The following is a 27,751-nucleotide window of genomic DNA, read 5'->3' as shown; positions in this document are numbered from 1 at the left end:
GCCAAAGATGATGTTGCGCTTGTTCCTTTGTCCAATGTTATTCAAATTGTCAAATCGTTTAAAAAAAAACTCGTCGTGCTAGAAATTGTAATGTTGATGAAGAAGAATTGAAACTCATAGAGAGAAAATATGTGTCAATGATGCAAAATGATGATTGAATTTTTGCAAATAATAATTATGTATAATGCAATGTCTTTTAATTTCAAATACAGATAAAAATGATCGTTCATTATGCTTATCTCAATCAGTTTATTCAACAGTTTTTATAGTTTATTGATTCTTAAAAGTACTTTTAATTAAAGCACAAAAAAATTCGACTGGCTTCCCCATTAGCCCCCCAGAGTGAGCGTCGTCAAATACCACCAAGGGCATAAAAGGGGGAAAGTGATAGAAGGGGTGAGGAAAAATGGCCGAGAAAAGACGAAAGAATCCTAAAAATGGCTAATCTTTAAATGAACACAGCATGAACAATATAAAAAAACCTCGGCGATTCTTTCAAGTAATATAGTTGACGATATTAACTTCCATACCGCATAATCGGATCTCTTAAATTCCAGGGGGGTTTCTAGCAATCTGAATTACACTTAAGGTCCCATTTTACACTTAATTCTAAAAAAAAACTTAATTGTAATTAAATTTTTAGTTTTAAAAAGTGAACTTTGTTTCTTAGACTACAATTTCACTTTAAACTAACTTTTAAGAATATATAAAGATAATTGAGGAAATTATACCGAAAAACAGAAAACGCGGAAAAATAAAAACATTAAAAATTAAATATTCCATAACTTTTGTTGTATTTCATTAAAAAAAATCCTTTACACATATAAAACTTAACATATAGACCTATAACTAGTAAAATTTTGAACAAAATCGGCGACTTGGTCACCACACGCTTTGGTCGATTTCGCATGGATTGACCCAACAGTTATTTTTGTTTGCCCAGTTTGGACAGGTCAGCCCTGGTACTCGCTATTGTTAGAGCTTTGCTGCGACGTTTCGCGACTTTTTCAACCCAGACGGACTCTGCTGACCTCTCCGATGGGGGAGTCACATCCGCTACGGAAAGAGTGGTCAACTTCTCTTGGCAGGATCGAAAAAGAATACCCTCTCATCATACGAATCAGCCTGGCGTAATTGGTTGCGTTGGTGCATGGAAGGTGGTAAAGATCCCTTTTCAGCAGATTAAGCTGTTATTCTGGATTTTTTGTCGAGTCTGAAAGTCGCAGGCAAGGCCTATAACACAATTAATGTGCATCGTTCAATGTTATCCCAGACTATGGACTTGATTGAAGGATTGCCAATTGGAGAGATTCCATTGGTGGCCAGACTCCTCAAAGCGTGTTACAACGATACCCCCCCCCCCCACAGCCTAGATACCCAGCTATGTGGGAGCCGGAGAAGGTTTTATCATACATAGCATCATTGGGAAAAAACAGTTCGTTGTCTTTATCACAATTAGCAGGAAAAGCTGTTACGTTAATCGCGCTGGCCACATTATAAAGAGTAGCCGAAATAGAGGCAATTGGGTTGAAATCAGTTAAATTTTCGAACAAGGCTGTTCATTTTTCATTAAAAACGCTTCGTAAAATTCAGCGTGCGGGCCCGTTGGGCTCTTTTTCTATTAAAACATTTTCTAATTTGCTGTTGTGTCCAGTGGAAACCATTAAAACCTTTATGGAAGCCACAGTGGCTTTTAGCTCAGGCTCAGAAGACCAAAGATTGTGGGTGAGTGTTAGGCCACCACATGGTCCAGTTACTGCAAACACAATAGCGAGATGGATAAAGAATATTTTGAAGGGCTCGGGAATCGACACGAATACCTTTTCGGTTCATTCGACGAGAAGCGCGGCAGCTTCTCAGGCAGCCAGAGATGGTTGGTCTACGGAGGCAATTTTGCGAGCAGGGAATTGGGCACGAGAATCAACTTTCAATCGATTCTACAACAGGAGTTAATTAGATTAGGCCTTGTGGATTTTAAAATTAAAATTTACAAAATCTTTAAAATCACCCTTAGGGTCTTCTCTCATTCATCTAAGTACAATTCTAATTACCCATCGGGATCACTACGTGATCCCTCTCGTAATTCTCAATTCTTTTTCAGGGCTCTATGCTTCTGCTTAAAACTCACTCCTTTGCCTTTTATCCGAGAAAATGTGGTTTCAAATGTTGTTAGAAGGGATTTGTGACAAAAATATTAGGTAAAATTCCACCATATAACATTCTTCTCGAAAACGAGCAAAATTGTCTCATTTCTACTATAAGCTTGTTGGTTTGGGAAATTGGATGAGTATACACTAGTTTCTCCCGTTATTGGCAGTGAGGAACGGGTTTCTTTTGTCCAGCTTGTACTATCTCGGCAAGAGGAAAAAGACGGGCTAAGTTTAACGAGCAGTGCGAGCGTTTCCTGGTCGAAAAACTTTGCGATCCGTCTCAGTGGATTGAGAAATATCGGGCAGTTAAGGCGCTCTATACGTTTAATCCGAAACTGCAGGAAATGCGGAGAAGATTTGGGTGGTGCGAGTCCGTCAGCTTCGGGGGATTCGGCCAAAGTCGCCGTCGCCTGGTTGCTGCTGCCGTCGCTGCTGACGTAATCGGCATCAGCTTCATCGCCCCTCTTGTCAAATTGATAATTGGGTTTAGTGATCCACCATTCAGTGGTTTGTTAAGTGGAAGGAATGGAAGTTTTACCTAGCATTTGGCTGGCCAGCGTCGACCTGGCCACTTTTGATGGGCTGTGGTCGTCAGTCGTTCAATGTCGGACGTGGGTTTAGATGCCGTCACTAAGCTGTTGGGCATCTTGAAACTACACACCGTCGTCGAGATGGTTTCGGGCTTCACCGATTTGCCCCATCGTCTCAATACGTTGCTGTTGGACGGCGTTCCTCCCCGCTTGACCGGGTGGCTGGGCTGCTGGGCCGCTTCGTTGCTCATCACTGCCGCCGAGGTCGGGCGGTAGATCCAAACAGTGGTCGATGAGATACTGGCCGGACTCGACGTGCTGGAAACGCTGTCGTGAACGAGAATCTCGGCTGCGTTTCCCTGGAATGACGAAAGACTATTCCGGTTTTCATCGTGAATCTTGGGCGCTTCCGTCTCCATATAAGGCATATAATCTACTATTTACACACTATGGGCTGTTTTGATGCTATCAAACGATTGATGATGGCAAACTATAATATTGAGAGAACGCGTGACTGCCAGCACAGCCACCGCCCTCGCGATGTATAAATAACATCTACACTCACAACCATGCACATAGCGAATGTGTTCATAGTAAATAGAGTTCTCTCTGACTGACTACTAATTCAGACCAATCATAACAGCGCGATATGGGTAAGGGATCTATTCTCAATTGTTGTTTGCTCGCGTTCATACCTCATCTGCTACAGGGAGAAATCATCAAGGAATAAAGAGGGTATTGGTATTGAATTAAATTGACTTTATCAAATACGTACACCTGCTTACTTCACTTTATTTAACACAGAGAGCAGTTCCAGAGTGATTGACAGGTTTCTTATAGACATAACAAGATAATACGGGGTACATGTCAATGTGCGAGGTGTGAAGCCTCTTCCGACTGTTCGAGATTGTATCTTCTCCAACACACCCACTCAATCTCAAACACAAATAAATAGCATGCACCCACTCAAACATGAAATTAGACAAAGAGCACATCCCAATACTAAGTTTGAATTTTGACAATTTCTGGTAATCGTCGTTCTTCGTTAGGGCGTCTGCCAACTGGTTCTCAACAACTTCTTTAGTGGTTATGCAGGCTGCAACATACTCCGACTCAGCGGTGGATAGGGAGACACATTTTTGGTTTTGACTACTCCATGCCACGGGACCACCTTTAAGAATGAAGATATTCCCAGTTGTTGAAGTGCCGTCATCTGTATCACCACCCCAATCGGCATCTGAAAAGGCTTTCAATAAATGATTTTCGCCTTCTTCATAATAAGAAATTCCGACGGAAGATGTGTGTTTCAGGTACGCGAAAATGCGCTTAACAGCATTCCAATGAGTTCTAGTTGGCTTGCTGGAAAATTTGGCTACCTGTCCAACTGCATAGGATATATCAGGCCGAGAACAAATTGCAGCAAACATTAAGGATCCAACAGCCTCTTGGTAAGGATAATCTTCTACTCCCAGTCTGGCGAGAATTTTCTTCACGTAGGACTGTTGAGACACGTGAATTAGCTTCTTATGTCGATCCCGGGAAATTTCTAGGCCAACAAAATAGTCGACAGGTCCAGAAGTGATCTCAAACTGATCTGACAAATATTTCACTATTCCGTCCAATTTTGTTTGATGACTGCTGCAAAGCAGTATGGTAGTGTGATTCTCGTCCTTTTGGAAGTAAACACAGGACAACAACAACAAACACACTGCTGCTAATCCCACATAGATTCCTGTTAAAGACTCGTCGGCCGATCGCACAGGAGGCCGTCTTGAACGTGGTCCAAGAATCGATGCAGTTTTTGGAACAGTTGATAATGGCAAGTCATCCGGAATGTGCGGCGTTACTTCAACAGGCGAACACAAATAAGCTCCAATAGTGACTGAATCTTGATCAATGCATGGAATATGGGAAAAATCTTCAGCAGGATAATCTTCAACAGGCGAACAGAAATCTGGATCTTGAGCAATGCATGGAATATGGGAAGAGTCTTCAGTAGGATAATCTTCAACAGACGAACACAAATCAATCCCATCTCCATTTTGGCTTCCATCATCTGTAGAGTTGGGAGAAACTGGAATGACCTCGTTAAAAATAACATTTCTGCCACGCTCTTCTAACATTTCAAGACGATGATGCCAAGTGATTATTGGTGCAGCTTTTGTTTTTGAAAGAAGAGACGTGGAGAATGGTGGTTGATCAAAAGGTTCACCACGGTTGACAGGTTCAAAATCAAGAAGATAGAGATTTGTCCCTTTACTTGTGCCTGTCGCCACAACAGATGAGTGATGCTGACTCCTTCGTCGTCGAATAAGATCTTGGCTCCTCTTCTTGCTGCTGCCCGAATAGAGAATAAATTTGCTCCAAGCTTTGGAACAAATAAGACATCGTGTATGGTGTTGTTTTTCCATTCGCCATTAACTTTGGACTTGATACAGATATTTCCTCTTCCTGTTGCCTGGAGTGGACTGTTGTCAGATCCAATCCCCTTCACAGGATAACTTCCGTTAACAACGGTGTTGAAAGTTGAAAACATCCATCGTTGATCTGACATGTGTTGAGAAGCCCCTGAGTCGGCAAACCAGCTTTTCGGATCTCTGCAAGTACTTGCAAGATATGACTATATATGTGAAGAGAAACCGTAATTTAATGGCCACTCAGTATGCTGTTGACTCAAAGCTGCATCTGCATTCTTGAGTGAGCGAGTAGGCCTACCATGTTTGACCCAACAGCGTTCTTCAATATGGCCAGTTTTTCCATTTGGATCACAAAAGTAGCAGATTCTTTGGTCAATCTTCTTGCTTGATTGTGCATCTTTGGGTCTAACTTGATTAGATCTTCTTGAAAAGAATGCTTTATCCTCTGCAGACTCCTCACTCTCGTGCATCTTGTTCAGACTTTCTTCTTTCAGAAGCCTAGTGGTAAGAAGTGGGAGTTTCTTCTTCGCCTCGTCAACATTTTCCCATGCCGAAACGACTGATCTGAAGCTTGGTGGTAGAGTGCACAGCACTTTGGTGATGATCTGATTCTCTGACTGAATTTCACCTAGATCACCTAGCTGGTTAGCCAGAGTTTCAATTTCAGTTATATGTGACATCACATCATGGCCTTGTTGAAAGGAATAATTGTAGAAACGTTGCTGTAAGAAATACTTATTTTCTGAAGCTGCTTGCTCGTACTGTGCTGCTAGGCGATCCCACATCTCCTTAGAAGACTTGCAATTAATGAGTGATCGTTGAAAGTTTTCTTCAATGGTAGCTACAATGCAACAGCTCGCAGAGTGGTCTTTCTTCATCCACAAGGTAATTTCTGCATTGTTAGTAACTGTAGGTGGACTTGCTGCTGACATTGTTGGTGTGGGCTTGACTTGCGTTCCCAACACAACATCCACTAAATCATACTGTCTTAAGACTAGTAGTACTTGAAATTTCCAAAAAGGAAAGTTGTTGCCGTTAAACTTAGTAACGTGACTGGCATCTCTTGTTGAAAAAGTATTGGTAGACATGATTAGTTTTTAGCATACAGAAAAACAGACACAGCAATAAACCATGGACCAACCAGCACTAGGCTAGGACCAAAAAGAATTGTTTATGGACTGTCAAATATGCAAACAACTAACATAAAACTATACCAGGTTGGTGACGTACAAAGATGATAATTTTGTCAAGCCAAACTGGGCCCATAACCTATTGAAATAAATTGACTTTATCAAATACGTACACCTGCTTACTTCACTTTATTTAACACAGAGAGCAGTTCCAGAGTGATTGACAGGTTTCTTATAGACATAACAAGATAATACGGGGTACATGTCAATGTGCGAGGTGTGAAGCCTCTTCCGACTGTTCGAGATTGTATCTTCTCCAACAATTGGTACTACTGGTGGTGGCGGTTGGGTGTCCTGTTTGGATGTTGATTGGATTTATTAGAACCGTCCGTATAGTAAACATAGGTCGCAAACTTAATTAGGTCACCACTCGTATTGAAATGTTTTTTTCGTATTTATTTATTTATTTTTTGTTTGCTGAATTATCGATCGAAAAATTCGTCGAACTGTTTATTGGACGGAGGGGGGAGATACATTTCCGTTTCTATTCCCGTTTGGTATCGGTCTCTCTCAAAAAAAGTCATGAAAAAGACGACAATTGTCGTGATTTTACACGACAGGTGAGTCCGTAAATGTCACACGACGTTTTTTTGTCGTGAAAATACGTGACTTTTTCATCGGTTCACAAGCAAAAACACGGGTAATTTTCCGTATACATTTTACGTCGATTCTTATCAACTAATCTCCTTCAAGGGGAAAGGAAACAGTTTTTTGCTGGGGTATGAAAACCATCTATCAACCCCACCCACCATCAACCTCAATCAACCCCACCCACTTCAATATTTTAGTTTCATAAATATTTTAAGATAGTCATTTTCTACTCATTAAATATTTCCACCTTAACTGGGATCGATCCCATAAATTAGAGCACTGAATCAAGATTGAAGAGAAGGAACTGATTATACCATAGTTCTGGATCAACTCCACTGATGGTGTGTCACTCTAGCCATGGATTCTTCTCGTGGGATTGTCAGCTAACCCAATCCAGTTGAGAAGTAACAAGGATGCCTAGATTGGAAGGGGAAAATCAGAGATATTGTGACACAGAATCTAGATGGTAGAAAAGGAGCTGTTTACCCATACCATACTTTGACAAGTACTGATGGTGCATAACTACCCTGAAGGCTTTTCCTGATACCCGATTTGGTTAACGTTTGTTAACCAAAAGCCAGACTGCGCGGAATATTGTTGGCAAGTGTAATTTTCGGCTGCTGTCAAGTCAAGTAGGCCTACTCATCAAGTGTCATGTTGTTTGAAATTGTGTTCAGTTGCATTACAGTTTCAATTGTTCACAAGAAGTATTTGATAAAGTAATGAAATTTCATAATTTTTCAAGCGGGTGAGAATTCTAATAACTATATTTTGCGAAACAGGTCTTACATTGGAAGTAACAGAAGGTGGATTTTGGGATATTGGCAATTGAATGGCCAGACAATTGAGTCTGGTGAACATGTTGGCAATCGAAAGTCTGCTTTCAAGCAAACGTGCATGCGGTGTACATTTATAGCTGTTCAAACAACATGTCTACTATGACTGTCATGACTCCCAAACTTGTCGTGTTCACCATTGATGTTAGAGAGCCTATTGCTGAACTCTACTCAGATGCAGCGAGTAAGAATTCATAAATTAGAAATCATAATCACAGATATTGAACTAATAAATGCTTTTTGTAATCTATAGATGGAAATAACAACAAATTGAAAGAAATGATCAACATGCACCCTGCCAAAAGTGAAACACGAACAGGATTACATGAATCTATACGTTAACGCGTCAACGAGAGCACAAATTCGCCAGTGAAGTGGTCGTTTTTCTAGGCCTTCGAACCACGACTGCCGGTCAGGGTTATTATTTCAAGAGGGTTTTCGATGTCAGAAGAGATGTTACATTTAAGAGAAAATTCATATTCAAAATAATAGTGACTCTTTCCTGTATGAGTAAATAAGGTTTAAATAAACACGAATTTTGACCGTCATCATCATTCAAGTTTTAGCACGTTTTATCTGGTACTGGTATCGGTATTGGTATGTGTCAACGACTAAAACATTGGTTTACAGGAAGAGCTAGAGATTATCGTGCCGTACCATCTTTACAGAAACTAAAAAAGGAGCTTCAGATACCAGAAAAGAGTACAATGTCATGTCCCAGTGGAATTTTCGTTTATTGTTAGTAGGCACTGAAAAAGAATTGAAAATTTCGGGAATTAAAAATGCATTGACAAACATTTTCATTTCTTGTTTAGTATTTCGCTCAATACTTGAACCATGGCATTTGCAACAGCAAGTTTTTTTTCTTCGGTCTCCTGGATGAATGCATCTCTTTTTGCTGCCCGATCGTCTCTCTCTTTCTGTCTTTTTTCAGCATTTTCCATCCTTTTCTTTAAAGTTATGAAACAATGAATACATGATGAGCATAAATGTGTCAATTGATGATTTATTCTATGATTACCTGTTCCAAAGACTTCAGTTCATCCAGACTGGAAGCTACGTCACTCATAATCTTGGCAGATGCACCCAATTTAGTTTTTTTCTTGGCGGGTACTGAGGGACCACCTAGCAGTTGTTCCGCTTCATCGGCTTCTTCCTGTGTCATTGCCCCGTGTGCCACCAACTCAGCGTTTTCCTTCCTAATTAGTTCTCTTTCTTTCTCGTTATCTATGGATGACATAGATTCCGCAGCTCTTTTTCCATAGGGCATGGAGCTGCTTAATGCTTTGGGCTTCATAATTGCTCTACTACCTGTTAAGTTATATTAATAAACGGAATGAACATATGAAACAAGTTACAAAAAGGTTTTCTATACCCATCAATTCCTGAAGTTCCTCATAAAATGGTGGTGGTGCCGACGCACCTTTTCCAGTTTCTGATAATGAGTCGCTGAAGTTTGTATACGACCTTTTTATATTATTCCACCTGTCGTACACCTTTGACCAGACTTTTTCTGGTTTACGACTGATTTTAATTCCCCTAGCTCTCATTTCTCTTGCAATCGAAGTAAACAAGATAGATCTTGATACTTTCTTGTCCGTAACTGCCTCCCACCGTTCCTTAATGATGTCCAAAAGAACGACAGATGCACGATTATCTAATTCTTTCCGTACTTGTGATCTTTTGCCGGACCAGAGATCGTTGTCCGTGTCATCAGCTTCTTCGCTCCCCCCATACGTTACTGCTGCGCTGACGGTTTCAGATTGACGATTTAGCTCAGACGGAACGTCAAAATCAAGCTCGCCGTTAGCCTTTTCTTGGTGATCCACATTCACTACAGATATGGGCTCTTCATTCTCTTGGGCTGATATAAGTTCATTCATACCGTTGATGGCATTCTGCTCAGTGGGTTCTAGGCACGGTACATCATGATGTTCTAGAGGCACCTCATCGATTTCAACGGAAACCATATAGCTTGTTCCTGAAACACAAAGTTGTTTTCAGTAATTCAGTCACATTTTAAATGGAAAATTACATACCATCATCCATTTGGCACGAATAAACGTAAAATGCGTCGCACTTAAAAGTAATAAATCCATGCAGGATCGCATTTCCCTTAAAATCAAATTCACGGTTGTCTTCCATGGTCACAGTACTTACTTACTCAACAACTGAAGCGTAACTGAGCTTGGCGAAAAATGTTTCGAAGGAAGAGTTTAAAAATGTGACAAAATATACTTTTTGTGCCAATTAACATAATTTGCTTTTTCTTTCCTACCCCCTCAAACCTGACTTTTCCTTCGAAGATTTTTACGCATATTCCAAGGTCGTGAAAGTAAAAGAAAAGAGACCTTCATTCCAAAAACAAAAGTAGAAAATGGGAAAAAGTTTTCTCATTTTCTAATTTTATTTTTCTTCTCAGTTGATATCCAAGATAGTTAAGATCACGGTCATGGATAACTGCGCGCTTGTGGTGGGTTGCAAAACTGTTTTTGACTTAGTGTTGTCTGACATGCCAGAATTCGAATCGGAAGACGAAGAAGATTTACAGCCTTCTTATAGTCTTTCAAGAATTCTCTTATTAGCTAGTATTGGAATTGCCAGAAACATTCGAGAATGTCATATCCGTGTATCGGGGTACGTTGAAGCGAACGGAGGATGTACAACATATAAATACGTTATAATACTTTTTTAAAGCTGTTGGTGGTATTAGATATTTCAATATTTCATTATTTCGTTAGGTTTGTGTGCACTGTCATACCACAGTTTACGGATACGGATTTTCAAAGCCATTTTCGCATGTCCCGCCCATCTTTTGAAGCGTTGGTTGTGTTTTGCGACACCCACAAGCTTCCGGATTCCGCAATTTTTCCACATCGTTCAATACAACCAGTGCCGATGAACGAAATGTTGTACATCACGTTGTGGTATTTGGCTAATCAATGTACGCATCGCGAAATTTCAGTGCTTTTTGATCGATCCATATCGACGGTTTGGAGATCTGTCAACAATATTACAAAGATTATTGAACGACATCTCCAGAGTTTCATCAAATGGCCAACAGCTGAAGAGGTTCCTGTTATTGCCGAAAACTTTCGACACATTGCCGGATTTCCTGGCGCAATAGGAGCTATGGATGGGACACATATAGAAATTGTTACACCGTCTGAAAATCAGAAAGATTACAGCAACCGGAAAATGCGCCATTCCCTCATATTATTAGCTGTGTGTCTCCCAAACCGTGCCTTTTCCTACACCTTTGCTGGATTCCCTGGTAGTGCGAATGATTCAAGAGTTTTCCGCTGCTCTGATTTGGGAGTCCGTCTTGACGAAGATCCGACTTCCCTTTTCCCTGGTGCACAATATCATTTATTGAGTGATTGTGCATTCTCATGTTCACCTCATATCATGCCTTCCATAAAAACAAGTCTTGCTAACACTGTTAAAAAAAGAAACTACAACACGATTTTATCAAAAACCCGAATCATAATCGAGCACGCATTCGGGGCCTTAAAAAACACATGGCGCCGACTGCGATATATATATGCCCATGTGAAAAAAGCTTCACGGATTATCTCCTGCTGCTGTGCTTTACACAATTTCCTTATAAGCAGAGGAGAAAGAATGGTTAATTACCGTGCACTCGGTGCTGATAACGAAAATGTTGATGAAATTGCTGATGACTGGTTCGATCTTCAATCCGGAATCCAGAAAAGGAATGAGATAATTGACCTGTTGTACTATAATAACGATGGTGACTATGACATGGAAGACGATGAATAAATGACCGTATCAATTACATACCCAATATCATTTTCTTAATTTCTTCGATCTCTCTGTTGAGTTCCTGAGAAGCTGAGTGTTCCAGTTGCCCGTATAAAGTAGCCCAGTTCAGCTAGTTTGCCAATTTCAATCCACACTCCATCAACAAGAATACACGATAGTGACAATACCAGTACCAGATAAAATGTGCTAAAACTTGAATGATGATGCTGGTCAAATTTCGTGTTTATTTAAACTACTTTTACTCATACAAGAAAGAGTCACAATTATTTTTTAAATGGATTTTCTCTTAAATCAAACAATTAGCTCTTCCGACTTGAAGACTTAGCTTTCTGACGGAATAGTTCTTGAGATAATACACCTGACTTTAGCAGTCGTGGTTCGAAGCCCTGGAATTTGTTGTTATTTCCATCTATAGATTACAAAAAGCATTTATTAGTTCAATATCTGTGATTATGATTTCTAATTTATGAATTCTTACTCGCTGCATCTGAGTAGAGTTCAGCAATAGGCTCTCTAACATCAATGGTGAACACGACAAGTTTGGGAGTCATGACAGTCATAGTAGACATGTTGTTTGAACAGCTATAAATGTACACCTCATGCACGTTTGCTTGAAAGCAGACTTACGATTGCCAACATGTTCACCAGACTCAATTGTCTGGCCATTCAATTGCCAATATCCCAAAATCCACCTTCTGTTACTTCCAATGTAAGACCTGTTTCGCAAAATATAGTTATTAGAATTCTCACCCGCTTGAAAAATTATGAAATTTCATTACTTTATCAAATACTTCTTGTGAACAATTGAAACTGTAATGCAACTGAACACAATTTCAAACAACATGACACTTGATGAGTAGGCCTACTTGACTTGACAGCAGCCGAAAATTACACTTGCCAACAATATTCCGCGCAGTCTGGCTTTTGGTTAACAATACGTTAACCAAATCGGGTATCAGGAAAAGCCTTCTGGCGAGATGGATCGTAGGACAATCAAGAAACGCAATCCAGTTGAGCACGAGTAAAAATGTTTCCTTGATTTCAGGTGGAAAATCAGAGAATTATAGCAGAGTATCTAGTTTAGTGAGAACGAAATTTTTAAAGCAGTTCTCTGATTCAACGATGGACGCACATAGCGTTTACGCCATGACGCCATGACCACGCTATTGGTGACGCTCGTCTGCTAAACGAGTGTGCATTTTGAATAATTAAAAATGGATTGCAAATAGATAATGGAACACATTTAATACATTATTTTTATGATAAATAATAAATAATAAATGTATTTGATAATTTACGATATAAGTTATTTGATAATTTTCATGTTGAAAATAAAACGCTGATTGGCGATTAACACATGACGCCATCTTCATGACGCTATCGAACCACGACATTTTCACCGATAGATGGAAATCTTAGACAACTAGACTTAAATATTCTACTATAATATTAATTTTCGTTTAGTGCTTTAACGAATTAAATTATTTATAAAAATGTAATAAACGAGCTTTGTGTAAAGCCTAACCGTTGACTTACTTAATTTAACATGTTGCCGCAAGGTATTAAAGTGCTTGATGCTATATTTGGATGCTGAATTTTTCAAAAATATTTGTTTTAAAATTTCTATTTTGACTTTATCGAAATTTGAACACCGGCCCTTACGAATTGCAGCCCGGGTTGCTAACCATTAGACCAACCGTTGGTATGCATGGAGAAGGGAAAACATGGGCGTATATGGTATGGCCAATGTAAACCCCCCTTCACTCATCCCTTTCCCATGAGTGCATGCAGCCTCCCCCGCTTGACCACCCTTCTGTCCGGCTTGAGCAGCACCTCGCGTCAGCCCCATACAACAATAAACTTAAAAGTAATAAACGTTTATTGCTTTAAAAAACATGAAATTGTTTATGAAAATGTTTAAAATAAATCCGTAAGAGTTATTTCATAAAATATGTTCATTTCCTACTTCACCTGAGCACTAGCATTGGCATAGGTAGAGGGGGGAGACGCGTTCAAGGCTGAGCCGCTGAAGAGAAGAGACGCGTTCAAGGCTGAGCCGCTGAAGAGAAGAGACGCGTTCAAGGCTGAGCCGCTGAAGGGGGGATCGAGCTGCGGAACAAATAAATGGCGAAGAAAACACGGAAATTTGTTCATATTTTTTGTTCCTTATGGAACTTGGAAAAAAAGGTAGAAATAGGCCCACTTTGACGGAGAAATAGGACCGCTTTAAAAATAGTTTTAAAGTGGGCCTATTTCGTAGGGTCCTATTTCGTCAGGTCCCAGATAGGAATTCTTGTCCCAAGGCGGGGCCAAAGCCGTGCGGGTGGTGCAGTGGGCACAGGGTAATCTCTAAGATGTCCCATTGCCAGCCCTTATTTGAACACGTTACTCATTTTCATCTTGTTGGATACTTCATTTTTTACTCCCTCTCGTAGAAGTCTCTGATGCGTCCCGTTTTTATATTTTGGTTCCTTCTCGACACTTAGAAAATTTCGGAGAAACTGTCTTTGTCTTTTCGCGGCAAAGTTTGATTCTAAAATTTTATTATTATCTTTATCTTCAGAGTTACAAATAAGAATTCGTGGCTCATCTGTATAGTATTGGCTTCTACCCACGACGATCCGGGTTCGATCCCCGATTGAGGTTACATATTTATTCAACTTTGTTGTTCGTATCCAGTTGATTTATAATGTGACCGGTAGCATACCGCATTGCATACTCAACAACAAATAAACTTGTCGTCCGAATATCCTGATAAGCGTTCGTGAAAAAATGTCGGCACAACAAACACTCATAAAAAAAAGAGTAAAGAATATAGGAACGAAATTCAGAGTCCAGAAAAAGATTTATTATTAGTAACTTATTGATTTCCTTTTTCCGTCCCAAGTACGTCTAAAGTCCATCCCATGGGACGGGATAGGGACCGCCATCGGATCTCGGCGAAGCGGACATTGGCTAGACGTAAAAGACGTCCAAGGAATGTAAACTTGGGAATCTGCTATGTTCCAAGTACATCTCAGACGTCTCAAAGTGACGTGTTTGGGACGTCTTTGGAACGGCAGTGTGCTATCTGGGGTCCTATTTGCCGGGCCTATTTTGTCGGGGCCTATTTCGACCGGTCCTATATCTCCGGCTTCCCTACTCAGCTACTTGGTTACTGTTTTCACAACTCAAAACAAAATTCTTCCATTATCGAAAATACGAAAATTGGAACTTAGAAATTTTTCTGAAAATGAATGATACGCGAATGTATAGCTAAGCCGCTTGTATAACCAGCAAGAAGCATAGACATCAAATGCTTTATAGCCCATATATTTCTATTCAAATTATGTGTTTACTATGCAGCATTACATTTCATTATTCCCTAATTCTTGAATATAGACTTTACCGTTCATTGCAAAGGGCAACGAATGCAACGGATAGCGGCCATGATTCTCCCACTGATGGTGTGGGTGGTGGGTGAGCACCTGCTATTAAAAATAGAGAATGGGGTAGGAGAGGACAAAATGGGGGATGAACAGGGGATCAGAAGCATGCCGCCTTCTAAGGGGGAGTAAGAGTAATACGGTGGATGATGTTGGCCTTCGTTCTCCTTTTTTGCCAACGAAAGTTAAGGAAAGGGAACGAAAAACGCTCCTCTTCAAAGGAAAGGAAGGTGGAAGTGAGGTCACACAAAATGCAGATAGAAAGAATGTCGTCTTTTTGTTGAGCAAAATTGCGCGAGCAGTTTTCGGTGTTTTTTTCTTTTCGACCCCTTTCTTTGTTATCTCTAATCGATAGACAAATATTGGGTTTTCGACCACAAATTTGTCGTCTTTTTCACGACTGCGTATCGTACAAGTGCCATCAACAAGCCATTGTCGATGCCTTCTTCTGGATATTTATATATATTTAGCATTTCCTTTAGAGTGCTCCCAAGTAGAACAAGATATCTTGTGGATATCTTCTAGATATATTTACATCTACTGTAAAGATAACTAATGATATCTTTGTTGGCTGGAAATTCGTTAATACTGCTGCAACTAGTCTTAACGCTGAATATCATTGCAGCGGCATGTCAAAATTATTTTTTTAAATTCTTTCTTGCCTGTTTTCTCTCCCGTCCTATTATACAAGACAAAGAATGATTAAGATATCTTTAAGATATATACAAGATAACTGGTTCTACTTGGGCTGCTTCCAATATTGTTCCGGGTTTGCGTCATAGTAATTCTGCTAACATGGCTGTTATGAAGTCCTCTCTACAGCTGTAGTTCACCGATCTGCGACGACTCTTCCATGCACGACGAGACTTATTATCACTAAGACAACAGCCAAGATTGAACAGGTTATTTTTTAATTATTATTTTCCATTAATAAGCTTTCACTCAATCACTATTTTATCATAAGATTAAGTGAAGGACAAGTATTGGAGAAAGATAAAAAAATATGCAACTACAAACTTTCCTTAATAAATGAATGTCGAAGAGGGTTTAGAAGACAAAATACTGTGAGAATCAGCGTGTAAAACTGATTTGAATTATATTGATTTCCACGTGATCCAATTCGAAGACCATATTCTTTCATTTCACCAAGAAGTGTAAATTTTCAGCGCTAGATGTCATGGCGAAATCATTTCGGGCGGTTCAATGAGCGTAATCGTTGAACGTCGCACAGCTTAAAAATTTAAGCGAGCGGCAAGTCTGAAATAGTGCTAATTAAAAAAAGTTCAATTTACAATTTGTCCGAGGTAAATCTCCCTTTTTTTACCAAAAATGAAAATATTAATACATCAACAGACCTTAAAGGATATGAGACATAAACGTTGTTATTTCTACCGCTAGAGAACAAAATAGACAAAACAAGATGAAATTTTTTCAGATTTTTCGCGAGGGTATTGAGAAACGACGAAAACATTTTTATTCGAGGTGGGCTATCCCATCATTTTTGTATAATTTACAATATTATAATGTTATATTTGACTAGAAAACTCACGTAAATAAAAACGTTAATTTTTTTTTTAAATATGTGTCTATCAAAATAATTAAATCTTGTAAAGAAACAACCTTTCGAAACTTTTTTAAATCACTAAACGCGGCAGCTCAAGTCACTTTTCGTCTGATACGATAGCCTCAAGCATTGCGCCTCTCTTGGACCAACTTGCCGATTGCTCCAGGCCTACATCTGCAATACCTCTAGGCCTACTGTGGTAACCGAAGTGATTTAAACAATAAAAAATTGCAAGCAGCCCTTTTATCGAAATACGCCAATTTAATTAAGCCTCGTAAAATTTTCAGTATCGTCCCAGAAATTAAAATTTTACAATTTAATCTATAAGTAAATGGTTAATCGGCGATCATGATAAATTAAAATTTGGGAATCTTAAATTGTAGCAAAATTCCAATTATTTATTTGAAACATCTTAGAAAAGACCTTTTTATTATGATACAAAAACCTATAACTGGCAATGCTGTATATTAAATATTTTGTCTGCAAACTTAAACAAACCCAAGTTTATTTTTTGCAAATGGTCGAGAAATGAGTTCACTGATCTTTACATATAATTCCCTTTCGTAAGTCTCATCCATATCTTTGAGCAGAGCCCCACAGTATGATAGTCTACTATTGTTCATACCGAATAATAAGAAATTTTTGTTTTGATAAAACTTAGGTTAAGGGGCGAATTAGTTTGTTACAGTTAAATAGGAAGTTTTTAAGTTCTTCATGGGTTAACGGATCTGTGAATGTATTTGGAACTTCCATCTACAAAAAATGTTATTAGGAAAAATTACTTTGTTTCTATTTAGTTATAGATTTCCTTCGTTACATTTTTCAGTCAACTCTCAGACAGTGTGTCAGTATTTAGTTTCATTTTCTCTTTTGTCGGTGATCTACCCTTCTCTTCTTACGTTATTGCCTCCTCAGCTGCTTTTTGTTAGGTTCCTACTTCTCTTCACTTTCCTAATCACCTTTTAAACCTTCATCATCCTCATCTTAAGTTTAGATGACGAGGAAAGTTTAGATTCTAAACTTGCCAACTCATTTCTAAACTTGGGAATTGTTAGGGTATTGTAAGTTTTTAATACTATCTTTTTCCGTTTTGAAACAGTTTTTTAAAAATGGAATTTGGGAAAAAGAGACAAAAGGGGAGAACTATGCAGAGGAGTTTTCTTGCTAAAACGAACATGGGAGGATACAACGAAATTTGTTTACAAACAACTAGAAGGGAGGGGGCAGTTTATAGTTTCAATATTTGTTGATAACTAACGTCGTCCTTGCTGTCAGGCTAATCTTCGCTGTCGGGATTTTCTGAATCTACACAAAAATTTTTGTTTTCTAGAATTGTTTGTTTCACTTCAGTTCTCAATGTCAGAATTGTAAGTTCAACACTATTCTTTTTCTGTTGGGAAACAATTTTATTGGAATGAAACAAATTAGGAAGATAAGACAAAAGCTCAAACAAACATTCAAGTCACAAACAAACATGGGGATAGAAAGAATCTTTAGAAAAATTGGGAAGTTTTGTCATTTCCATGCGTCTTTCTCGCTGTTGTACTATAAATCGCTGTCAGATTCTTCGGAATGTAAAAAAAAAATGTCAGATAAATTACTTTTTTTTCTACAATTCAATTACCTGTCGAGCACTTGGCAACAAACTTCTCTGGCAGACTATCGATGTCCAGCTTGATCTTCTTGTTCCTTTTGTTATTCAAATATCTTTTCTTACGGGCTCTTGCTTTCTCCTGCTGCTTGGTGGGTTTCTTGTTAGTCTTCAGATCCATGTTGGTACCCTCATCCTCATCAGTACCCTCTTCCTTGTCGCTCTGAATTTCTCATTCCTGTTCACTATCAATGTCAGTCTCAATGTCTGACTCTTTTTTGCTTTCATTTTTGCCAGAATAGAAGTCGTAGTCAGATTCATCATCAGATAGGTCAAATTTTGGGTGAAACAGTTCCGGTTCAATTTTTTCATCTAAAGAAGTGTAAAAAAGTAAAGTTATTTCTTAATCTGTGGCAAAATTTTTGTTCTCTTACCTGAATATTTGGGACAAAATTCGTTAAAAGGGTCGAGGCTGTAGTTAAGGCATCCAGATGTGCTATAAATGTAAGGATTACTGTTTTCTCAAACATTTTTTTGTTTTTAATAGTTACCCGCACCGCTCTGCGTAACCCATGATGAAATTTTGTAAATTGATTCACAGTTATACAGTGGGAATTGAAGAAACACTGTAAACTGTCGTGAAAATGGCGCGAAACTGAGTTTTTTTTGCTTTCTTGATTATTAATATATCTTGCCCTACGGGCCCTTTTTTCAAATTGTTTATTGTTGGCTTTCTCGAATCCTTCAAATTCTTGATTCTCACCTTCTGCCTTGTCTTGTTTATCATCTTCCTCGGAAGAATCAGAGAGCAATTTCTTGGAATCAGAACTTTTCTCATCTGTGTAATCATAGTAACATAGATCATCATTTGAATCTCTTTCTTCTTATGAATCCACGTCTTCCTCCTCTGCATTATACTGGGCCGTTCTATAAGCTCTGTGTTCTTTAAGAGGGTCATAGTCTTGAATAAAGAAAATAACAGTTAATATTCATAATTTTTATCCTAATTATGTTATTTTCTACTACTTGGAGATCCAGAACATCCATCACATTCCTTTGTCGCATTGCATGTGTTATTGAGACAATACAAGGTCCTAAAATTTATGGTAAGGTGAATTTTGACATTTATTGAAGTATACTTATTACCTACGGGGCCAAACGGGTTTCATTTTTCTATTAATAGTGTAGCTTGTGGATATTGCACGCATGTCTTCATTTTTAACTGTCAGTAGAAATGGCATGCTATTGACATAACGTAACATGATCACTTCCAATAGAGCTAGATGAAGCTCACTAATGGGATCAGAATGACGCGAGTCCTATAAAATTATTGGTCATAAGAAAAGAAGGTGTCTGGCAGCCATTTTTTGTACTCTCCGCCGCGCTCCTTGCGGAAGCAAGCAGAAGGTTTTAAATATTGGCCTTCATTTTAGACCCATATAAGTCATATCGGCCTTCCTATTTAGTCGAACCAAGCTGGCTTCCGCAAGGGGCGCGGAGGAGAGTACAATAAAAATGGCTGCCAGGGATTTCAAATGTTTTCGTTTCTAAGGGTGGGTAATATTTACGTAAATATTTCATACTTTTCCATCGTTTGAATGTTAATTACCAGTATTGAAGTGAGTACTCAACTTATCTGGGAGTGATTTTAAGTCTTTCTTTGCCTTTTTCCTTTTTTTTATTATTTATGAATCTACACTTATGGGCCCTTTTTTGCAAACCTCCAGACTCTTGTTCGTCTCTTCTTCCTCATCTTACTTATCTATCCTTATCTTCCTCAGAAGATAAGGAGAGCGACTCATTCACCTAGCGAATCAAAGTCACCTAGATCATCATTTGAATCTCTTTCTTGTTGTGAATCCACGTCTTCCTCCTCTGCATTATACTGGGCTTCTCTATAAGCTCTGAGTTATTTAAGACGGTCAAAGTCTTGAATTAAAAAAATAACAATTAATATTCATAATTTTTACCCTAAATGTGTTATTTTATACTAATTGCAGATCCTGAACGCCCGTCACATTCCTTTGTTGCATTGGAGTCATGCGTAATGTGGTATTTCTATTTTTTTCGTTTCTAAGGGAGGGTAATATTTACGTAAATATTGATGTATTAAGGGATAGACTATGGCCAGCGTCAGCTGTTTTGGGGCAAGGTCTCATGTCTGCAAAACAGGTCTTCTTTTGCAAATTTTATTGACAATGATCTTGAATATACCGTAAATAATCGCTGAAAAAGATTGTAGATTTACATAAATTGTGAATGTGCTACACACTTATGACAAGTTTTGCAATCCAAGTTCGATCTAAAATGTGAATCATTGTTAACTATTACCTGAAGCAGCTGGAAGCTATTCATCCTAGTCATGAGTAAGTTAGAGAAATAATTATTAAGCATTAACATACAAAGCTAATCAACTTTATTTTTCTGTGTATAAAGGTGTTTAATGACTTATTGACCGAAGCAGTAATTAATAAAATAATTAATAAAATGTAATGTTATTGAGAATAGAGTGGTTCGAGGTTCCCATCTTGGATACTTATTAGTACCAAGTTGATGCAACCACATCCCAAAAACATTGACATTCCATAAGAAAAGGGTACAAAAGGAAGGACAGTCAAGGAAGGGAAGAATAACAGTGGGGAAGAAAGGGGTCGGTCCCTCTTTTTTTAACTCTCTCTTTGACTTTTCATTCGTACACTTTTCTTATGGACAATGTCAACGCTTATTGGGTTGTGGTTGCACCAACCAACATAAAATCATGCAACGCGGTGGACCCTTTCACCGACTATGACCCAGAAACCAGTTGAAGGGTCCAACGAGTTGCCTTTTTTTCCTATTCATTTTCCCATGCAATCGAGCTCCCATCGGCCAAAAGGGAAAATTTTTAAGTTTACAAAAATGTCGATTGGCTTGGATGACAGCGAATTTGCTGAATTCAATTCTTCTAAATTTTAGAGCTCTTTCAAAGTAAAAATGGCGACCGGCTCACAAGATAACGAAGGTTTTGTTGATGAGGTGACAGTAGAAACTAAGTCTACTGAAACCCGTAGAAAAAGAAAAGGCCCCAATATATAAATTGTCACGAACTCAGGGCATAATTTCTCTGCATTTTGGTTAAGTAGTACTATTATTATAGGTAATCTTTTTTATTTTTACTTTGGTCTCGTAGGAAAATAATTCAAAGGGTTGGAGAAGGGCAAAAACAATCTTCCTACTTTAAAACTCAACGAAATAAAATTCTGTTTAAATTTTTCTACGAGTGCTTATGTCATTTGATTTTTCAATAATATAGATGAATCAATTGGCTGATGAAAACAGCCTGGTCTCTCTTGACGTCAAAAACAGTCTTGACATCCATGGCAAAGCTTTCTGATTGGCTGTTTTGTGGCTAGCCTTCCAGATTGGCTTATGCCGGAACCAATTAAGAGAATCACGTGATCGGATTTTGTTGGTTATGGCAGCCATTGTTGTTTTGATGGTGTCAATGTCGTATAGATTCAACTAATTTGTAATGAGTGAATTGAATCCCAAAAGCAAAAGAGTGAAAATGGACGAGTACAATGAAAAGAGAAGAAACTCTAGAAAGAAAGATCCCTTCTCTGGTACTCGTGGTTTTGGTGCTTGCAGTTCAAGTGCCCTTGCAAGTAAAAGTGGTCCCGAGTTAGAAAAAGGTCGTGGAAAGAAGAGAAAAAGACCCTTAAAATCTTCTTCTGGAGGTTCGTATACAACTTATTTGTTGTTTCCTTTTGTCAAATATTAATAAGTTTCCATATCTTTTGTAACAGGAACTATTGAAAGTCAAGACGACACCTGAAGAAAAGGTTACGTCAATGATCATGTAAATTATTGTACATCTTTTCAAGAATATATGGAGCATGTCAATGAAACAAGTAAGCATGTTCAATTATTCATTTATTTTACAGTTTAACTTTAATTTTTTGCGATTTTTTTACAGGTGCATTACACAACCTTATTGAAAATAGTGTCATAGATGAAAAGGATGACACAAGAATGCAGAAGAAATCTTGGAAAGAAAGGGTTGAAGCAACAGAGTGTGCCTGGAAGGAAGCATTTCAAACTCTGCTGGAAGATGTATTTGCAACACAAGCCTTTCATTTCTTGCCTTGTAAAAAATGTGGTTAGCAACTCACAGCATATGTTGTTCGATGTAGCAGTTGCAATATGTTTTATTGTGGAAAATGTGACTTAGAACACCACGAATCACAACCTTTTCATAATCGGACATTGGATACATTGACATCATCAACGTGTTTACTATCTCATCAGTTCGCTGATGAAAATGGAGAACTATTTTCAAAAGGTTGGAGTGAAAGCCTTTTTGTATTGTACAAAATAACCAAAATTATATCATTTAGATGTTCCAGTTCCATGTTTTCCTCCAGAATTGTGCACTAGCTGTGAATGTAAAGGGCATTTTGAAATCTTGGCAGGTGATAAAAGCATTGCTGTTGTTACAAAAGATGGTAAGAAAATTTTAAACAGTGGTTCAAATTATTTAACGAATATATTTTACCTTTATTTTGTTATTAATTGATATAGGTCGATTTGATTTAAAATCCACAAAGTTTAAATGCAAGAATTGCAAAATAGAAACCAAATCATCAATAATTGATTACATTACCTCTGGATTTTGGCCAGGTGATCCTCAAAACATGTCTTACTTAATTTCGGCAGATTTGTTGCGATTTTGGTATCTTACAAAGCACAATATGCCTGGAACCTCTATGAATAAGTTTATAGAGACTCTTGAAACTCTGTTTGACGGGCAAAAACCAGTAATTACCTAAAACATTTTATTATAAATTCCGAATTAACTCAATAATATTTATTTTCAGTCCAGGCCTATTAATAAAATACATTTTCAAAATGCCAGCCGTTACTACGAACATTTCATGCATCAAGTAGATGTAAAAGTCAAGTTCAAAGACAAAACAGTTTGTTTAAGTTGTAAGGGTATAATGCTGGCATCTCATTGTGATGGAAATTTTAAGCTCTATCGCCTGCTTTCTGCTTTGGGGTAGGCAAACGTCTTCTATAATATTCAGTACAATAGTTTAATTTTTTTTATTTTCCCACAGAATTAACTTGTCATCCTTGTATGGAGATGTTGTCATTGCATTTGACGAAGATATGACAAACCATATGGCGAAAATAGACTCTAAAGTACCAAAGGTGACTTATTTTATTTTGTAATGCAAATAAATAGTTTACTAAACGTGATTTGTTAGAGTAAGTCAAGTCAAACATGTGGAGATTCCATTTTCAAGGCCGCTCGGTCAGATGCGGGAAAATTTCAGAAGTTGGACGAGACAAGAATTATGATGCGAAGTTGCCGACACGGCATTCTGGACAGGGCAGTCAACATGCATCATGGAGAAACATTTATAGACACACACACTTCATGCATCTCGATCTTCCAGAAAAAGCTTGTACTTTTTTGTGTGGCGATGTCATATGTCGGTATTGGGATTGGGCTAAGAAAGTTGCCTCCCTTTTTCCTGAATACAAGCCTATGATTGAAGGAATGAAACCGTTTCTTGGAAGAATGCATGCCAAAGTACACGTGTGGTACTGCCAGGTATAGAAATGTTGTGCTAAAACTACCAATTATTTTTAAATAATTTAAATTAATAGATAATATGGGTTGGGCACTGGATGTCAGAAGCCGCCTTAACACTTGGGGAAGAACAGGAACAGGTTTTTTCCAAAATGTCAAGATATGGAAGTGTAACAAAGCATATGGGGATTGCAAGTAAAATTGTTTGATCATTCAGAAGCTCAGATTTGTTATTTATTCCTTTCTTTAATATAGATCGGCGGGACCACTTAACAGCTGCCGTTCTTTTTTGGAATGATCAAAAGGAGAAGGGAATGGTTAATCAACTGATTAAAAGAAGAGAAAGGGTAATTAAAGCAAAAAACATTAGTGAACAATTACGTAAACTATAGATTTTTCATTTACAGGCCTTAAAACAAATTGAAATTTCAAACAAACAGCTGGAAAGTGACATTTCAAAATACAAATTGAAAATTGAACAGCTTCCTGTACTTCTCGGCGAATTAAGAAAAGCGGCAAAAGAATGCAAAGGTAACTTTCTTCGCATTGTAAAACTAAACAAATTTATCATATTAAATAAAATTCTTTTCAGCGGGAAAAGAACATTTGAAAGATGAGTTGCCATTACAACAAGCCCAAAATTCTTTGGAAGGTTACAACGCCCACATAAAAATTCTTCAGTCGCGAATTTCAAGAATCGCTACGACATCTGGACAAAGGATTAAATTTAGAAAAGCAATTACTCTGATGTCGAAAAAGAGATCTAAGCTTATTGCATTCATTAGTGCTAACTCCAAGTTCAAAATCCAGGAAGACAATCTTTTGACTGGTCATTTTCCATGGCAAAATTTATCAGGCAGTCAGTGTAGATCAAATAGTAAGTATAATGTGATAAACCGATAATTATCAGTACACTTACTGGAATTTCTTATTTACAGTGACGTTTCATGAAAAATATCAAGTTGTAGATAACTGGATGATGTTTTTGCGTTCCAGGGAAGAAGTCTTGCAATCTGAAAAAGAAATGCGCAACTATGTCAAATCTCTCTTGGAACACACGACTTTATTGGAAAATCAAATTAAACAAAATGATATTTTTTTCTCTTCAACATCAACCTCTAAAGAAATGAAAATAGCTCGTCAGAAAAATGTTATATGGTCACAAGAAAAAGAAAATTGCATCAGTTGCTGGTCTCGGCAGTTTCTAAATTCAAGGAAGTAAACGAAAATTTCATTAAAGAAACCAATACAGCTTTTCTTTCAAATGTTCCGAATCCTGACGTTGAATCCCAAAAAGAAAATGAAGAAGACTACTTAACCGATGATAACCATTTTGATGAAGAAGCGGAAGACTTTGAAGAAACAGATTTCCTAAACTGGTCTGATGGAGAAACAGATATCCTAAACTGGTCTGATGAAGAAAACAGCACAGATGAAGATATTATTTACTGAATTGATAGAAAGGAACAAGTTGTTAGCCTTCTTTTATTTTCTTTAAATCAATGAAAAATACAAAACTGTGTTTTATAACTGTTCAGTTTTAATAATTTGTGTAAGCTGGTTGAACTGAACCCCGTACTTGATGAATATGCGCATGAACAGCCTGGTCTACCAATCAGAATGCTTTGCCATGGATGTCAAGACTGTTTTTGACGTCAAGGGAGACCATGTTCGATGAAAACAATGCTCACATGCTTGTACTACAGGCATTTAAAAATGAAGTGGTCTATTCTAGCCACTTGAGAGATTACGGTTTGATTAGAAAGACTTTCTTGGAATCCAAATTAGGGAAATTTTTTGGGATGTCGTAGACAGCATGCATAGAGATCCTACATCATCCCAGCTTAAAACAATTCTGTCTGATCTCCAGACAGATGTTTTCAAACAGCTCTCCATTTTGTCTCATAAAGCGAATTCAAAAATTTCTCCTGCATCTAACTTAACTGTATGTATACAGCATATGTATCACTTTTTGTATCTTTTTTTTGTGGTTCATCGTAATTATTATAGTTATTAGGAAAATGATTCCAACCCTGCGTCCCGAAAAGCAACTGTTCGGGCACCAATAATCAGAAACACCAACATTCCAAAGAAGACAACATACATTGCACGTTCCAACAGCGCAGTGCAGGTAATTCTATTTTATTGGGACATTAAGATGTATGCCAGAATTCATATTTCGTTTAATTTCAGAATCCTCCAAGTGCCTCTACATGCCATCGATACTCGCAAACTCGAGTGTGGTTAATATGACAAAGACGACCACAAACGGTGCAGGTTCAAACAGCAATTCTTGTACATTTTTTTTCATAGGACATTGAAATTTTTGCCGGAAATCATATTTATTTTTATTTTTAGAATCCTCCAACTGCCGGTAACCTATCGACGCTCCCTGTACCAAATTCGATTGTGTCTAACATTGAAAAGGTTGCAAGTGCCAACAGTGCAATTCACGTAATTTGGTTTTCAAAGAACAATAAAATTTTCAGGATTCAAATTTCATTTATTTTTAGAATATCGTAAGGAGTAATTCTTCGAAAGAGCAACTGCCTGTAGGCGCTAGAAAACAGCCTGAATGTGGAAATTGACCGTGACCATCAAATTGAATGGAAAAGTAAGTTTAATGTTTATCATTTAGATTGTCCCATAGAAAATAAAATAATCCTGTTAATCTTAATTATATTACTTTTCAGCTCCTGACTCTTGTTCCTACAAGTGTAACAGACAAAGCGAGATCATCGTTCAACACAAAGGTAGGGTAACTGTATAGCCTATGGGAAATAATTTTAATATGAAAACCTTTTTTAATGTTTAAATTAAATATACAACAAGTTTTGAACCTACAAAAGAGCAAATTTGAAGCAATCAATAAAAATAATTGTCTACTAATTTAAGTAAATCTCAAGCCAACAGACGAGAAAATTCTGCGAGTTTTATTTGATTGGATCTCTTAGTAAGTATTTTTCCAGCGAATTGTATCGCAAAGGCCGCTCCTCACATGACTTAGGGTGCTGGAAGGCAACTGATAACAACCTGAATGCTGTTGCTGTCAACTGTTTGTTTTCATTCCATTATCTGTAACCTTTTTCTTATTATTTCTTTTATTCTAGGGCCTACATCTATCAGTCTCGTTACTTTCCTTCTCAAGTTGAAAGATAAGGCTGAGAAAATACCAATGATGGCCAATCTCCTTTCTAAAAAATGAGCCCTGAGAAGGTTTAGCCATGAAGGTATATGTATTATACTTGAGAAGGTATGTGCCAGCTATTTTCGATACAGCAAGTCACATGTATAAATCGGGATGTAATATCATAATGTAATGTAATACATGTAATAATCGGGATCACTTGTATAAAAGGATCATTCATTTCTCGTCTTCCTGCTGTTGTAGTCTAATTAAAAAATTATTTGTATTTCTTTGTAGAAGCTGCCCTGCAGAAACTGGAAGAATTCAGGATTAAACTACAACTAACGTGTGGATCAAACGTGTTGAGATTGAACGGACCTTACTACGTAAAGGCGGCTGTGAATGCATCGCAATCTACTCAATTTATGGCTTCTTTACTTTCAAAGTTCGTTGTGGTGTTCAAGGGGGAAGAAGGGGTTGACGTTGGAGGGGTCAGAAGAGACTTTTTCTCCCATTTGTTCCACCGAATCGAAAATTTGGTAATTGATAATCGTACTTACATGGATGGCGAGGCTGGTCCTTCTTTAAGTGAAACGGAGTACGCTGCAGGGTTTTTTTTCGGCATTGCCATGTTGCAAGAATCTATTTATCACCCAGCCGTCATCGAACTCCTGAAAACGGGTGGACCTCGATTTTTCGAGGGACTAAACGTGTTTGACAACCTGGGAGACTTCTTAATGAATTGCAATTCACTGCGTTTTCTATTCAAGAGAAATCCAGTAACGGTGGATGAAATGATTGCGTTGCTTAGAAGAGATGAGAATGCTGATCCAAATTTGGAAATGATAGACAAGATGAACTTCCTTTTCATTTGCAAATGTTTCAAAGAAGTTTTCAGTAAGTTCAAACTTTTTTGTTGCCTTGTGGTCTCTTTATTAATATTCAATTCCTGATTTCTCTCTATAT

At 37.9% G+C, this 27,751-nt stretch overlaps 3 protein-coding genes and 3 long non-coding RNA genes across 8 annotated transcripts; 3 read left to right on the top strand and 3 right to left on the bottom strand.

The window, feature by feature from the left end:
- The first annotated feature begins 7,292 nt into the window (after positions 1–7,292).
- Positions 7,293–8,262, top strand: LOC124208788. Its single transcript, XR_006880593.1, has 3 exons — positions 7,293–7,597; positions 7,661–7,898; positions 7,968–8,262. It is a non-coding gene; the product is annotated as an uncharacterized LOC124208788 (long non-coding RNA).
- A 180-nt stretch (positions 8,263–8,442) lies between these two features.
- LOC124208787 lies at positions 8,443–9,806 on the bottom strand. Its single transcript, XM_046606655.1, has 3 exons — positions 9,090–9,806; positions 8,736–9,025; positions 8,443–8,664 (listed from the first exon to the last, which is right to left on the bottom strand). The coding sequence occupies exons 1-3, from the start codon at positions 9,682–9,684 to the stop codon at positions 8,515–8,517; spliced, it is 1,035 nt and encodes a 344-aa protein (XP_046462611.1). The 5' UTR covers positions 9,685–9,806; the 3' UTR covers positions 8,443–8,514.
- A 420-nt stretch (positions 9,807–10,226) lies between these two features.
- Positions 10,227–11,497, top strand: LOC124209066 (protein ALP1-like). The gene is made up of 2 exons (XM_046606935.1): positions 10,227–10,351; positions 10,456–11,497. The coding sequence occupies exons 1-2, from the start codon at positions 10,227–10,229 to the stop codon at positions 11,495–11,497; spliced, it is 1,167 nt and encodes a 388-aa protein (XP_046462891.1).
- A 204-nt stretch (positions 11,498–11,701) lies between these two features.
- On the bottom strand, positions 11,702–12,671 carry LOC124208747. Its single transcript, XR_006880574.1, has 3 exons — positions 12,280–12,671; positions 11,979–12,216; positions 11,702–11,909 (listed from the first exon to the last, which is right to left on the bottom strand). It is a non-coding gene; the product is annotated as an uncharacterized LOC124208747 (long non-coding RNA).
- A 5,131-nt stretch (positions 12,672–17,802) lies between these two features.
- On the bottom strand, positions 17,803–19,403 carry LOC124209077. 2 transcript variants are annotated; one of them, XR_006880770.1, is made up of 5 exons: positions 19,227–19,403; positions 19,107–19,174; positions 18,515–19,041; positions 18,114–18,452; positions 17,803–18,054 (listed from the first exon to the last, which is right to left on the bottom strand). It is a non-coding gene; the product is annotated as an uncharacterized LOC124209077 (long non-coding RNA). The 2 variants fall into 2 exon arrangements; XR_006880769.1 differs by having other exon boundaries at positions 17,804–18,054; positions 19,231–19,403.
- A 109-nt stretch (positions 19,404–19,512) lies between these two features.
- LOC124209013 lies at positions 19,513–25,244 on the top strand. 2 transcript variants are annotated; one of them, XM_046606883.1, is made up of 15 exons: positions 19,513–19,633; positions 19,808–20,446; positions 20,517–21,796; positions 21,866–21,970; positions 22,036–22,401; positions 22,457–22,564; positions 22,641–22,876; positions 22,937–23,118; positions 23,180–23,273; positions 23,330–23,679; positions 23,736–23,853; positions 23,914–24,005; positions 24,066–24,189; positions 24,251–24,535; positions 24,597–25,244. In XM_046606883.1, the coding sequence occupies exons 10-15, from the start codon at positions 23,347–23,349 to the stop codon at positions 24,878–24,880; spliced, it is 1,236 nt and encodes a 411-aa protein (XP_046462839.1). In that variant the 5' UTR covers positions 19,513–19,633; positions 19,808–20,446; positions 20,517–21,796; positions 21,866–21,970; positions 22,036–22,401; positions 22,457–22,564; positions 22,641–22,876; positions 22,937–23,118; positions 23,180–23,273; positions 23,330–23,346; the 3' UTR covers positions 24,881–25,244. The 2 variants fall into 2 exon arrangements, with proteins under 2 accessions (XP_046462839.1, XP_046462840.1); XM_046606884.1 differs by having other exon boundaries at positions 19,513–20,446.
- Positions 25,245–27,751: the final 2,507 nt, after the last annotated feature.

This window comes from Daphnia pulex, chromosome 12 (genome assembly GCF_021134715.1).
Source record: "Daphnia pulex isolate KAP4 chromosome 12, ASM2113471v1".
NCBI classification, from domain to species: Eukaryota; Metazoa; Arthropoda; class Branchiopoda; order Diplostraca; family Daphniidae; genus Daphnia; species Daphnia pulex.
Note: the sequence above shows the minus strand (reverse complement) of the source record. Positions and strands in the feature narration are given on the sequence as shown.